The following is a 12,715-nucleotide window of genomic DNA, read 5'->3' on the forward strand; positions in this document are numbered from 1 at the left end:
GAAAAAAAAACGGAAAACGGAACAACGGCCGCGGATGCACACAACGGTCGTGTGCATGAGGCCTTAGGGTGACCTATAGGGTAAAATTTTATATTTATGCTGGTCTAGGAGGTCTAGGAGTTGTGGTCTAGTGAAGTAAAGGTGTGAAATGGTAACATCCCTGGTGGTCTTGGATGGTGAAGTGGTTAATAAAAACCTCCTAGGTGGTCAAGGATGGTGAAGTGGTTAATAGAAACATCCTAGGTGGTCAAGGATGGTGAAGTGGTTAATAGAAACATCCTAGGTGGTCAGGGATGGTGAAGTGGTCAATAGAAACATCCTAGGTGGTCAAGGATGGTAAAGTGGTTAATAGAAACATCCTAGGTGGTCAAGGATGGTGAAGTGGTTAATAGAAACATCCTAGGTGGTCAAGGATGGTGAAGTGGTTAATAGAAACATCCTAGGTGGTCAGGGATGGTAAAGTGGTCAATAGAAACATCCTACGTGGTCAAGGATGGTGAAGTGGTCAATAGAAACATCCTAGGTGGTCAAGGATGGTGAAGTGGTTAATAGAAACATCCTAGGTGGTCAAGGATGGTGAAGTGGTTAATAGAAACATCCTAGGTGGTCAAGGATGGTGAAGTGGTTAATAGAAACATCCTAGGTGGTCAAGGATGGTGAAGTGGTTAATAGAAACATCCTAGGGGGTCAAGTTCGGTGATGGAACTGATACAGTGTTGGACTAGGGTTTCTTGGGCTCACCAGAAGAAATTATTCTCCATCCCTCAAAATGATATAGTCTATATAGCACACAGATAGACTACCCTGGGAGTTTTAATACATACCATTAAAGCGATCCTCCAATCGGGAGCTCAAAAATGATAAGAATAATAATAATAACAACAAAAACAACAATAACAATAAGTTAATATGTGAATCATATACTCTACCTATAGTAGATGATTACCTGCTATTTAATGTACCCCCTTCCCCCAGTGATTTTGCTCCTTGATTGCTTTTTAGCTCAGCTCCAATAGGTCAGGGAGTCAGGTCCAGTGCCTACAGGGAGTCTGGGGTAGTCTGAGACACACCTCCTGCCCCATCATTGGTTTATGCTGCTGCTGCCTCCCGCCCCCTGCAGCTCTGCCTCCTCAGATTGGCTGCTGTGTATAAGCACCAGTCTATCATAGGTTTACTAGGAAGTCACAGCAGGAGCGCGAATTGCTATTTCAGTCAGAGCAGAATCATTATAAAATACGGCAGAGAGAAAAAGAGGATCAGGCAATTGCAGCATATGTAATGAGGGGGATGAGCCTCAAGTTACGCATATATACAGAGGTGTCTGGCAATGGCTTAACGCTATCCCCCCACTAATCACACACGCATGCCTGGCCGAGCCAAGCATACATGTGTGTATGGGGGTGGGGAACAAGACAGTGAAAACGTCATCACGTCAGGACCTGTCAAAGTGCAGAAGGCGCAGCAGTTGCAGAGAAAGCAAAGCCTCTAGGTGTAATGACAACGCCCCCGTTGCTCCTAGAGGCTCATTTGCATATAATAAAACTTCATTTTTCTCAGCCATGCGGACACATATGAACATGGGACCAACACAGATGTCTTCAGCTGCCAAGCGCACGTGAAACAGGTCAACCAGTTTCATAGGGACAAAACTGCTGACAGATGCCCTTTAAATATCTTTTAGTTGCTCCTTAGAATCTTCTGCATCTTGTATTTTCTCTTGTTCTATGTAATATTGAAATGCTTCAGCATAAATAAGGTCACACAAGCACATACTCATGGAACATACACCAATAGTGGATCGGAGCTAAAAATTTGGAATGTGAGAAATCATTGACATTTTGAGTGGGAGCCCTGGAGTCTTCAGGAGGAAATAGCAGCTACGATGCCTCAACTTTCCATAGTCCAGCTCCTCGGAGAGCAGCTGAGTCATAATCCAAGTAATTTGGCTGAAAACATCTTATACGCCAGTGTGGGCACCACAAGAATTTGGGAATGACTCACACCGGACAATACGTTTTTGTACTAAAGGGCTGTGACTGGTATAATTTATAGCCAGAGATGGCTGAACATCAAACTGGAAATATGGAAAATATATTAACCCTCTACTTCCGAGTAATCCTGTGATTTAATATAAATCTTTTACACTGAATCCGTTCATGCATCAGTCCTTGATCAATTCTATATTAGATCTACATGAGCTGAGGACAGTGGCTGCCGCGGTCACGAGCCGTATCGGTCATGTGCGCAGTGACGTGTAGGTGTATAACATAAGACCGCTGCAACCACTGTCCTCAGCGGTACACTGTCAAGGAGAGCGATTGGCTATTGCAGTCACGTGCCACTACAGTTTGTAAAGAAGCATTGTCAGAAGGACCAGACCAGTAGCACACCGCTTTTAATAAAAACGGGAGACCCCCTTTAATAAAAAAAAAAAGACAGACCATTGTGTGTATACAGCTTCTGTACAGAGTTATGTGTCTCTATGACAACAGACTACAAGCAAATATTGTTTGTAGTCTGATCCAGCAGTCATGTGTTATTTCACTCCATATACCGCCTTGTTAAAGAGGTTCTCCAGGCTCTCCTATCTTAAAGACGTATCCTCAGGATAGCTCATCAATAACAGATCGGCGGGGCTTCGACACCCGGCACCCCCACCGATCAGCTGTGTGAGGAGACGGCGCGCAGAGTGCACGTGCCGTCTCCCTTCTCTCTTTCTGCTCACCGCTGCTGTCTATGGCAATGTAGCAGTGAGCAGGAAGAGAGACGAGAGACGGCATGTGCACACTGCATGCGCCGTCTCCTCACACAGCCGATCGGCGGGTGTGCCGGGTGTCAGACCCCGCCTTTTACTGATGACCTGTCCCGAGGATAGGTCATCAATATAGGAGAGCCCAGAGAATGCCTTTAATGTTTTGCTTCTGGAGAAGAACTAATTTTGCATACTTATTTCCCATAGAGCACTGCTTGTAATACTTTATAGAAAAGCTACCACCCCACACCCCCACCCCCACCACCTCAGCTAATCTACGTATGGGTACCAGCACCTTAAATTGGTTTTCCTGGACCAACATATTGATGATGTATCCATAGGTTTGGTCATTAATATGAGATGAGTGGGAGTCTGACACCCAGTAACCCCACTGATCAGCTGTTTGTGGCAGCCGCAGGTTCTGGAAGTAAACTGTGTACGGAGCCGAAACACCTCAGCTCTGTACACCATGTAGTGGCTGTTCTTGGGTACTGCAGTTGATGCTCCAGTGAATGGGAGCTGAGATGCAGTACCCAAGAAGTCCAATTTAGAAAAAGGCAATTTCTATAGCACTCCTTTAAAAAAATCAATCCTTTATTGTAAATGCATTAAAAACATCTTGTACAAAAGGATAAAAAAGCAAAAAAACGATGCGTTTCAGACAGAGTAAGACTTGTCCTTACTCATGGCTTACATAAGTAGGTTTGTTTTTTTTATCCTTTTGTACAATATGTTTTTAATGCATTTCAAATAAAGATAGATTTTTTTCAGGAGAGCTAGAGAAATTGCCATTTTCTACATTGAAATTCCATGTCAGTTCCGGTCTCTGGTTCAGGAATTCTCCGTGCACCCAGGTCTGGAGGCTACAAGTATAAGACAAGAGTGGTGAGCGCATTCTGAGTGTTTATTGATGACTACGGATAGGCATCAATGTTTTGGTCCCGGAAAACCCTTTTAATGGGGAATAGTCCTGAGCAGAAGAACTTCTACATAATTGCTAAATCCATTTTTACGTCACTCTTCCACATTTTATGGGTGAGGTTTGAATTGGTGTCTTCTGAAGGGCGTTGTCCTGATTCTATGAGTGAGTCACTATGCATTCATGTTGCTCACTATTAGGCTGTACGGATATTACATAGCGGTCAGTCAGTGCGGCATGGCTCGTGTAAGGAGAAATTCTGCTAGTTTAGAGGAGAAATAACACTTTCCATATGGCAAGCAAGCACATTCAGTTATATACAGTGGTCTCCGACCAGTGGCACTTCAGCTTTTGCAAAAACCATAGGTCCCAGCATGTTGAAAGGTATAGTGGCCACAGGTTGGAGGCTACTGATATGCAGAAATAAGAGTCATTTCAGTAAGTAGTAGGCAATAAAACCCAGAATAAAAGGCGACATGGGAATACGTTACATGTTGTATAGTGTATAAGATAAAACATCGCAAAAAATGATTATTGTATTTGCCCAGGATTTGAAAGTATCTGTCTTATACAGAAACAGCTCACTTGAAGTGAAGACCTAAGATGCAATACTGGAAATTACCAAGAGTGGCGCTGTGGCAAAATCTATGGAACCACTGTAATGTTTAAGGGGTTGTCCCAATGAGAAGACCATTCTTAGAGGGAAACCGTGCAGGTGATTAATTGAATGTTGCAGGTCTTCTCTAACCAGGGGAGGCTGCATGTGGAGAAGCTTTCAGTATTACTCTTCTAGTAGAATAATGGGGGCAGATATAAGAAAATCCAAACGTTTTCCACAGAGTTTCGCCAAGGAAACACTTCTCCTTCCTAGACAAGTGGCCCTGGCTCTTCTGGCCCTCCTCGCTTTCTCTTGCACAATATAACACTATGGCCCATAAGTTGGTTCTCAAGCTTTTGTTTGTTAATGTCTATGTGTCGGGTGAGAAGGAGGCCATGTTCTGCTGAAGGTGAAGCAGGATGGGCACAACCTCTGCTGGTGCTACCTTCTCCATAGTCACAGGGCTGCCTCACCCTACATACATCCCCGCTTGTCCAGTCTGGACCACCACTTTGTAGAAGGCGTCATGGTGGGACAGTGGTGTGCATTGTTGGTTTATAGCTTATGTTTAATCTGTGGTCTCTGTTCCAACCAAAAACAGGACAGCCAGCTGTGGAATAATCTGCATATACAAGAAGAAGTATGGAGACAGTATGTCCTTTGGTTGGAATTTATTCTAGATGCAACGTTTTGGCTGAAGAGCCTTCAGCCGAAACGTTGCATCTGGAATAAATTCCAACAAAAGGACGTGCTGTCTCCATACTTCTTCTTGTATACAGTACAGACCAAAAGTTTGGAAACACCTTCTCATTCAAAGAGTTTTCTTTATTTTCATGACTAAGAAAATTGTAGATTCACACTGAAGGCATCAAAACTATGAATTAACACATGTGGAATTATATACATAACAAACAAGTGTGAAACAACTGAAAATATGTCATATTCTAGGTTCTTCAAAGTAGCCACCTTTTGCTTTGATTACTGCTTTGCACACTCTTGGCATTCTCTTGATGAGCTTCAAGAGGTAGTCCCCTGAAATGGTTTTCACTTCACAGGTGTGCCCTGTCAGGTTTAATAAGTGGGATTTCTTGCCTTATAAATGGGGTTGGGACCATCAGTGGCGTTGAGGAGAAGTCAGGTGGATACACAGCTGATAGTCCTACTGAATAGACTGTTAGAATTTGCATTATGGCAAGAAAAAAGCAGCTAAGTAAAGAAAAACGAGTGGCCATCATTACTTTAAGAAATGAAGGTCAGTCAGTCAGCCGAAAAATTGGGAAAACTTTGAAAGTAAGGGCTATTTGACCATGAAGGAGAGTGATGGGGTGCTGCGCCAGATGACCTGGCCTCCACAGTCACCGGACCTGAACCCAATCAAGATGGTTTGGGGTGAGCTGGACCGCAGAGTGAAGGCAAAAGGGCCAACAAGTGCTAAGCATCTCTGGGAACTCCTTCAAGACTGTTGGAAGACCATTTCAGGGGACTACCTCTTGAAGCTCATCAAGAGAATGCCAAGAGTGTGCAAAGCAGCAATCAAAGCAAAAGGTGGCTACTTTGAAGAACCTAGAATATGACATATTTTCAGTTGTTTCACACTTGTTTGTTATGTATATAACTCCACATGTGTTAATTCATAGTTTTGATGCCTTCATAGTCATGAAAATAAAGAAAACTCTTTGAATGAGAAGGTGTGTCCAAACTTTTGGTCTGTACTGTACGTGGAATACCCACAGTACAGGGAAGCTTGCCACTTTCCCTGGAGATGTGCACCCACCACTAATTGAAATAGGTGTGCTGTCCGTCCCTCTTTTTTCAAGCTAGCTGTGGAAATTGCCAAACACACCACCAGAGGTGTAGTTATTGGGTGCATAGGTTACGGTTGCACGCAGACGTGGATTCTTGATATGACCCAAAGTCTCCTCTTCCCTATAAGAAGGCACCACTATTACAAATGGCTCATGGTGGGTGGGTCCTGCTATAGGATTTCCTTTGGTGCTCATGCCCCTAAGGGCAACCTCAGTCAAACCCTTTGATTTTGGCAGGACCATGTAGTCATGGGAGTGTGCTGACCCTTTCCTGACAGCAGGTGTTAGGCGAAAGAGGGATCGGGCATGTTGGTCTTCAGCATGCTCGATCCTTTGTTCCTAGAGAAGATAAGCCAGCACCAGAGATCATCAGCTTGTTGCATGCTACCCATAAAGAACACGGACATTTTCGGCCAAGCCTGCCTGTGTACGGGGCATTTGTGTCTCGGCCAACAGCTATTGTAAATGGACACCAGACAAGTATAACCGAAAAATAATTAAAAAACAAACAAAAAAACAAGTACACGAAAAATGCTAATTACACCTAAAACAGCCCTTTTAGGCATGGACAGAATTAACCCTCTAATGCAGCGGTTCTCAACCTAGGGGTCGCGACCCCTTTGGGGGTCGATCGGCCCTTTCCGGGGGGTCGTCTGAGGCTTCCTATTGTGGGTCGCCCGCACAACGGCAGCGGCCCCTTATCCTCGCGCACAGGAAGTGATGTCCTATCACTGCCTGTGCTTGAAGGAGCCTGACGTCTGGATGGGTAAGTCGGGCCGCCTGCCTGCTGAGGTCCGAGTTTTTTCGTTAAAGACACCGCCGCTGAGCACCACTGCCACCAATGATTTAATTGAGCCTGGCTGAGCCTGGCTAATTTTATTTTAATTATTTGGCTGAGCAAGGCTTAATTTATTTGGGGGGACATGAAGCACCGCTGATTTATTTATTTGGGGGACCCTGAGCACCATTGATTTATTTATTTGGGGGGGGGGACCTGAAGCACCGCTGATTTATTTATTTGGGGGACCCTGAGCACTTCTGATTTATTTATTTGGGGGAAACCTGATGCACCACTGATTTATTTATTTGGGGGTACCCTGAGCACTGCTGATTTATTTATTTGGGGGAGACCTGAAGCCCCGCTGATTTATTTATTTGGGGGACCCTGAGCACTTCTGATTTATTTATTTGGGGGGGACTTGAAGCACCACTGATTTATACACCATGCTTCAATACAAAATTTAATTTATTTGTAATTAGAAATAAATATTTGACAATATTTAACATTTTGTCTTTGTGATTAATTACTCTGCTTTAATTATGTTCAATTTGTAGCAATAAAAATACATCCTGCATATCAGATATTTACATTACAATTCATAACAGTAGCAAAATTAGTTATGACGTAGCAAGGAAAAAAATTTAATGGTTGGGGGTCACCACAACATGAGGAACTGTATTAAGGGGTCACAGCTTTAGAAAGGTTGAGAACCACTGCTCTAATGGCTGTTACATTTTGGACCAACTACGGTATAGGAGAATATCCAAAAGTGTGCATATGATTACATCTATAAAGTATAATGCTACAATATGCATGATATCAGTATAACAGCAGCATGTGACTATGATAATAATCCACAACATGCTGGCATCATACATATGATAGAGCATATCACTTGATACCCACTAGATAAGCATGTGACAGTCAGGAGACGTGAGGCGACCGGGTAATGTATAATAAAACTGTGGATTTCACTTTATTTTGCATTTTCTTCCATTCTGATTTTAGTCTTCTAGATTTTTTCCAGAAAATTCTGCCAAACAAAAAAGTTATAAACACTAATACCAAACAGCAAGAAACTATGACGTAATAAAGCAGATGGGGGCTTGGAGCCAGATAGAATTCAGTGGAGTTTCTGCAGCCAGATCCGTAGTAATCAGCTGAACAGGGATTTATTGATGAATCAGCCCATTTAAAGGGAAACAGTGTTAAAGGGGAACTCTTGTGACAACTGGCATCTACTGTTGCAGTTATATATGCATGGAGCTAAAAGGGTTTTCTCATGATAGCAATGCCTTACAAGAGGGTCCTGCTTTGGCTATTGCAACCATTTAATACGTGGATGGTCCACGTATCTTATTCTGGATCCACATAGTGGTGAAATGTAGTTGGAAGCCATTATGCTGTGATGGATCCCTCCTACAAAGACTCTAAACAGTGACCCATTGACCTACAACGGGGACTGTCAAGGCTTCCAAGAAGAGTACTTTATCGAAAGTGACCTAACCCCCAACAAAGGCTCTGAAAGCATATTTGAGCAGAGCTTAAAGGGGTATTTCGGCACAAAAAAAGCAGTTCCAGGGACTGTACTGGATATTCTGTAAAAAAATAACAGAGTTTATACCCACCTTACCGATCCCCTGCAGCTACCATTCCACTGGTGACAAGGTCCCCACTGTGCCTCACTTCCTGCTCCTGTCATGACCAAACAGGAAGTGGCTGCCCAGCCAATCAGTGGCTACAATGATGACCAGCCTCGGTGAGTAAAAGTTCTGTTATCGTTTTCACAGGATGTGCAGCCCCTGGGACAGCTTATTTCTTGCAATGAAATACCCCTTTAATTTGACTGCCTCAAAGTGGTGTACACCGTAGTACTGAGAAATGATGTAAATAATCCATTAACTGTATCGAAGTATAATTTCCACAGGATGTGGCGGAGAACTCTCTGGTCCTAATGGTACATTTAACAGTCCTGGTTACCCTATGAAGTATCCAAATAACCGAGAATGTATCTGGTATATCACCACATCCCCCAGAAGCAGCATCGAGATCAGTATTCTGGATTTTGATGTAGAATACCATACAACGTGTAACTTTGACGTGCTGGAGGTAAGTTGTTGCTGTTGGTATTGGATGTGATATTTCTGTATTAATACAATGAGGTGTCTGTAATGAGAATATGGTAAATCTTCTGAGAATGGGGGTCCCTGTGTACCCACATTTGAATGGATGGGCGGTTGAGCAAGTCCACAGCAGCTTCCTTCAACTCCATAGGGCTGCCAGAGATAGCTGAGCGCTGTGCCGACTATTTCCCATACAGTTAAATGGAGCGCCTTGGTTATTGGCACCAAATTCAAACACCCATAGCTCTATTCACTGTTTGTTAGCTGTTCTCCTCTCCCAAAAGGGCATATGTAAAGAGGATCTTGCAGTGATATAAACACTTGACAGGAGTTGTCCAGTTTAGAAAACCCATTTCCATATAGAAACATAGAAACATAGAAACATAGAATGTGTCGGCAGATAAGAACCATTTGGCCCATCTAGTCTGCCCAATATACTGAATACTATGGATAGCCCCCGGCCCTATCTTATATGAAGGATGGCCTTATGCCTATCCCATGCATGCTTAAACTCCTCCACTGTATTTGCAGCTACCACTTCTGCAGGAAGGCTATTCCATGCATCCACTACTCTCTCAGTAAAGTAATACTTCCTTATATTACTTTTAAACCTTTGCCCCTCTAATTTAAAACTGTGTCCTCTTGTGGTAGTTTTTCTTCTTTTAAATATGCTCTCTTCCTTTACCGAGTTGATTCCCTTTATGTATTTAAAAGTTTCTATCATATCCCCTCTGTCTCTTCTTTCTTCCAAGCTATACATATTAAGGTCCTTTAACCTTTCCTGGTAAGTTTTATCCTGCAATCCATGTACTAGTTTAGTAGCTCTTCTCTGAACTCTCTCTAGAGTATCTATATCCTTCTGGAGATATGGCCTCCAGTACTGCGCACAATACTCCAAGTGAGGTCTCACCAGTGTTCTGTACAGCGGCATAAGCACTTCACTCTTTCTACTGCTTATACCTCTCCCTATACATCCAAGCATTCTGCTGGCATTTCGTGCTGCTCTATTACATTGTCTTCCCACCTTTAAGTCTTCTGAAATAATTACTCCTAAATCCCTTTCCTCAGATACTGAGGTCAGGACTGTGTCAAATATTCTATATTCTGCCCTTGGGTTTTTACGCCCCAGGTGCATTATCTTGCACTTATCCACATTAAATTTCAGTTTCCAGAGTTCTGACCATTCTTCTAGTTTTCCTAAATCCTTTTCCATTTGGCGTTTCCCTCCAGGAACATCAACCCTGTTACATATCTTTGTGTCATCAGCAAAAAGACAAACCTTACCAGCGAGGCCTTTTGCAATATCACTTATGAAGATATTAAACAAAATCGGTCCCAGTACAGATCCCTGTGGAACCCCACTGGTAACATTACCTTGTTTTGAATGTTCTCCATTGACTACAACCCTCTGTTGTCTGTCACTCAGCCACTGCCTAATCCACTCAACAATATGGGAGTCCATGCTCAATGACTGCAGTTTATTGATAAGTCTTCTATGTGGGACAGTGTCAAAAGCCTTACTAAAATCTAGATATGCGATGTCTACTGCACCTCCACCGTCTATTATTTTATTCACCCAGTCAAAAAAATCTATAAGATTTGTTTGACATGATCTCCCTGAAGTAAACCCATGTTGTTTTTCATCTTGCAATCCATGGGATTTTAGATGTTCCACAATCCTATCCTTTAATAGGGTTTCCATTAATTTGCCTACTATTGATGTCAGACTCACTGGTCTATAGTTGCTCGATTCCTCCCTACTACCTTTCTTGTGAATGGGCACGACATTTGCCAATTTCCAATCTTCCGGGACGACTCCTGTTACTAATGATTGGTTAAATAAATCTGTTAACGGTTTTGCCAGCTCACCACTAAGCTCTTTTAATAATTTTGGGTGTATCTCATCAGGCCCCTGTGACTTATCTGTCTTCACCTTAGACAGCAAACTTAGAACATCTTCCTCTGTAAAGATACATGCATCAAACGATTTAATAGTCATTCTTTCTAGTGGAGGTCCTTCTCCTTTTTCTTTTGTAAAAACTGAACAGAAGTATTCATTAAGGCAGTCGGCTAGCCCTTTATTCTCTTCTACATACCTTCCGTCCTTTGTTTTTAATTTAGTTATTCCTTGTTTTAATTTCCTTTTTTCATTTATATATCTGAAGAATGTCTTATCCCCTTTTTTCATAGACTGAGCTAGTTTTTCTTCTGCCTGCGCTTTAGAAGTTCTTATAACTTGCTTGGCCTCTCTCTGCCTAATCTTGTAGATTTCCTTATCTTCATTGCTCTGGGTTTTTTTATAATTACAAAATGCTAGCTTTTTATTTTTAATGATTTGGGCCACTTCTGCTGAGTACCACATTGGTCTCCTCCTTTTTTTGCTTTTACTGACGAGTCTAATGCAATTTTCTGTTGCCTTCAATAATGCACCTTTTAAGTAGTCCCATTTCTCCTGGACTCCATGTAATCCGTTCCAGTCTGATAAGGACTCATTTATGACTAATTTCATTTTTGAAAAGTCTGTTTTTCTAAAATCTAAAACTTTTGTTTTTGTGTGGTGGGACTCTTTCACAGTTCTTATATTAAACCACACTGACTGGTGATCACTAGATCCCAAGGTTTCGCCTACAATGACATCATATACCGAATCCCCGTTTGTGAATACCAAATCCAAAATGGCCTCCCTCCGGGTTGGCTCCTCAACCACTTGTTGTAGAGATAACCCTAGTAGGGAATTTAGAATATCTGTACTCCTGGTAGAACTTGCTATTTTGGTTTTCCAGTTTATATCTGGAAGATTGAAATCTCCCATAATGATAACTTCTCCTTTCATTGTCATTTTAGCTATTTCTTCAACTAGTAGATCATCTAGTTCTTTAACTTGACCAGGTGGTCTATATATCACACCTACACGAGTTACTGCATGGTTAGCAAACTGCAACGTAACCCAAACTGACTCTATGTTGGCCTCACCAACTTGTATTAGGTTAGATTTAATGCTATCTTTCACATACAGGGCCACTCCTCCTCCTTTCTTGCCTTCTCTGTCTCTTCTGTATAAAGAGTACCCTGGTATGGTTATGTCCCAGTCATTTCTTTCATTAAACCATGTCTCCGTAACAGCCACTAAATCTACATTCTCAGATGCCATTATTGACCCAAGTTCATTGATTTTTTTACCTAAACTGCGAGCATTTGTAGACAGGACTCTGAGCTTATCATTTCTTAACCTCAGTGCTTCTGGCCTGTTCTGGCATTGTTTCGGGGGGCAATTGGACTCTTTTATTTTCACTCTTTTGCCCCCCCTTCCTAGTTTAAATACTCTTTCGCAAATTCTTGGAGTTGTTCACTAAGTACATTTGTTCCTTTGAGAGAAAGATGCAAACCATCTTTTTTGTACAGTTCCTTTCTATTCCAAGTAGAGCTATCATGAGAAACAAAGCCAAATCCTTGCTCTTGACACCATTTACCAAGCCATATGTTGAACTCCTTTATGCGCCTCTGCCTATCATTCTGAACATTATGCACAGGCAGAACTTCAGAAAATGAAATGGTGGATGCAAAATCCTGAACGTCATTACCAAGTGTGATAAAAGATTTTTTCACCTCTGACACTTCATTGCAAGCCAGGTCATTTGTCCCTAGATGGACAAGAACATCCACGTCCCCTTCCTGCTTTGCTTGCTTAACAATATTAATAATACGTCTTCTATCTCTTCTAGCAGTAGCCCCAGGGA

The 12,715-nt window shown here is 42.3% G+C and overlaps 1 protein-coding gene across 1 annotated transcript in view; it reads left to right on the top strand.

Annotated features, from left to right (window-relative positions):
• The window catches only part of CUBN (cubilin), a 236,538-nt gene that overhangs the window by 78,148 nt on the left and 145,675 nt on the right, over positions 1-12,715 (top strand). The window contains exon 29 of the mRNA XM_040434511.1: positions 8,783-8,964. Within this exon, the coding sequence (XP_040290445.1) occupies positions 8,783-8,964 (182 nt within the window). The remainder of the gene's footprint in view (positions 1-8,782; positions 8,965-12,715) is intronic.

Source organism: Bufo bufo, chromosome 5 (assembly GCF_905171765.1).
Source record: "Bufo bufo chromosome 5, aBufBuf1.1, whole genome shotgun sequence".
NCBI lineage: Eukaryota > Metazoa > Chordata > Amphibia > Anura > Bufonidae > Bufo > Bufo bufo.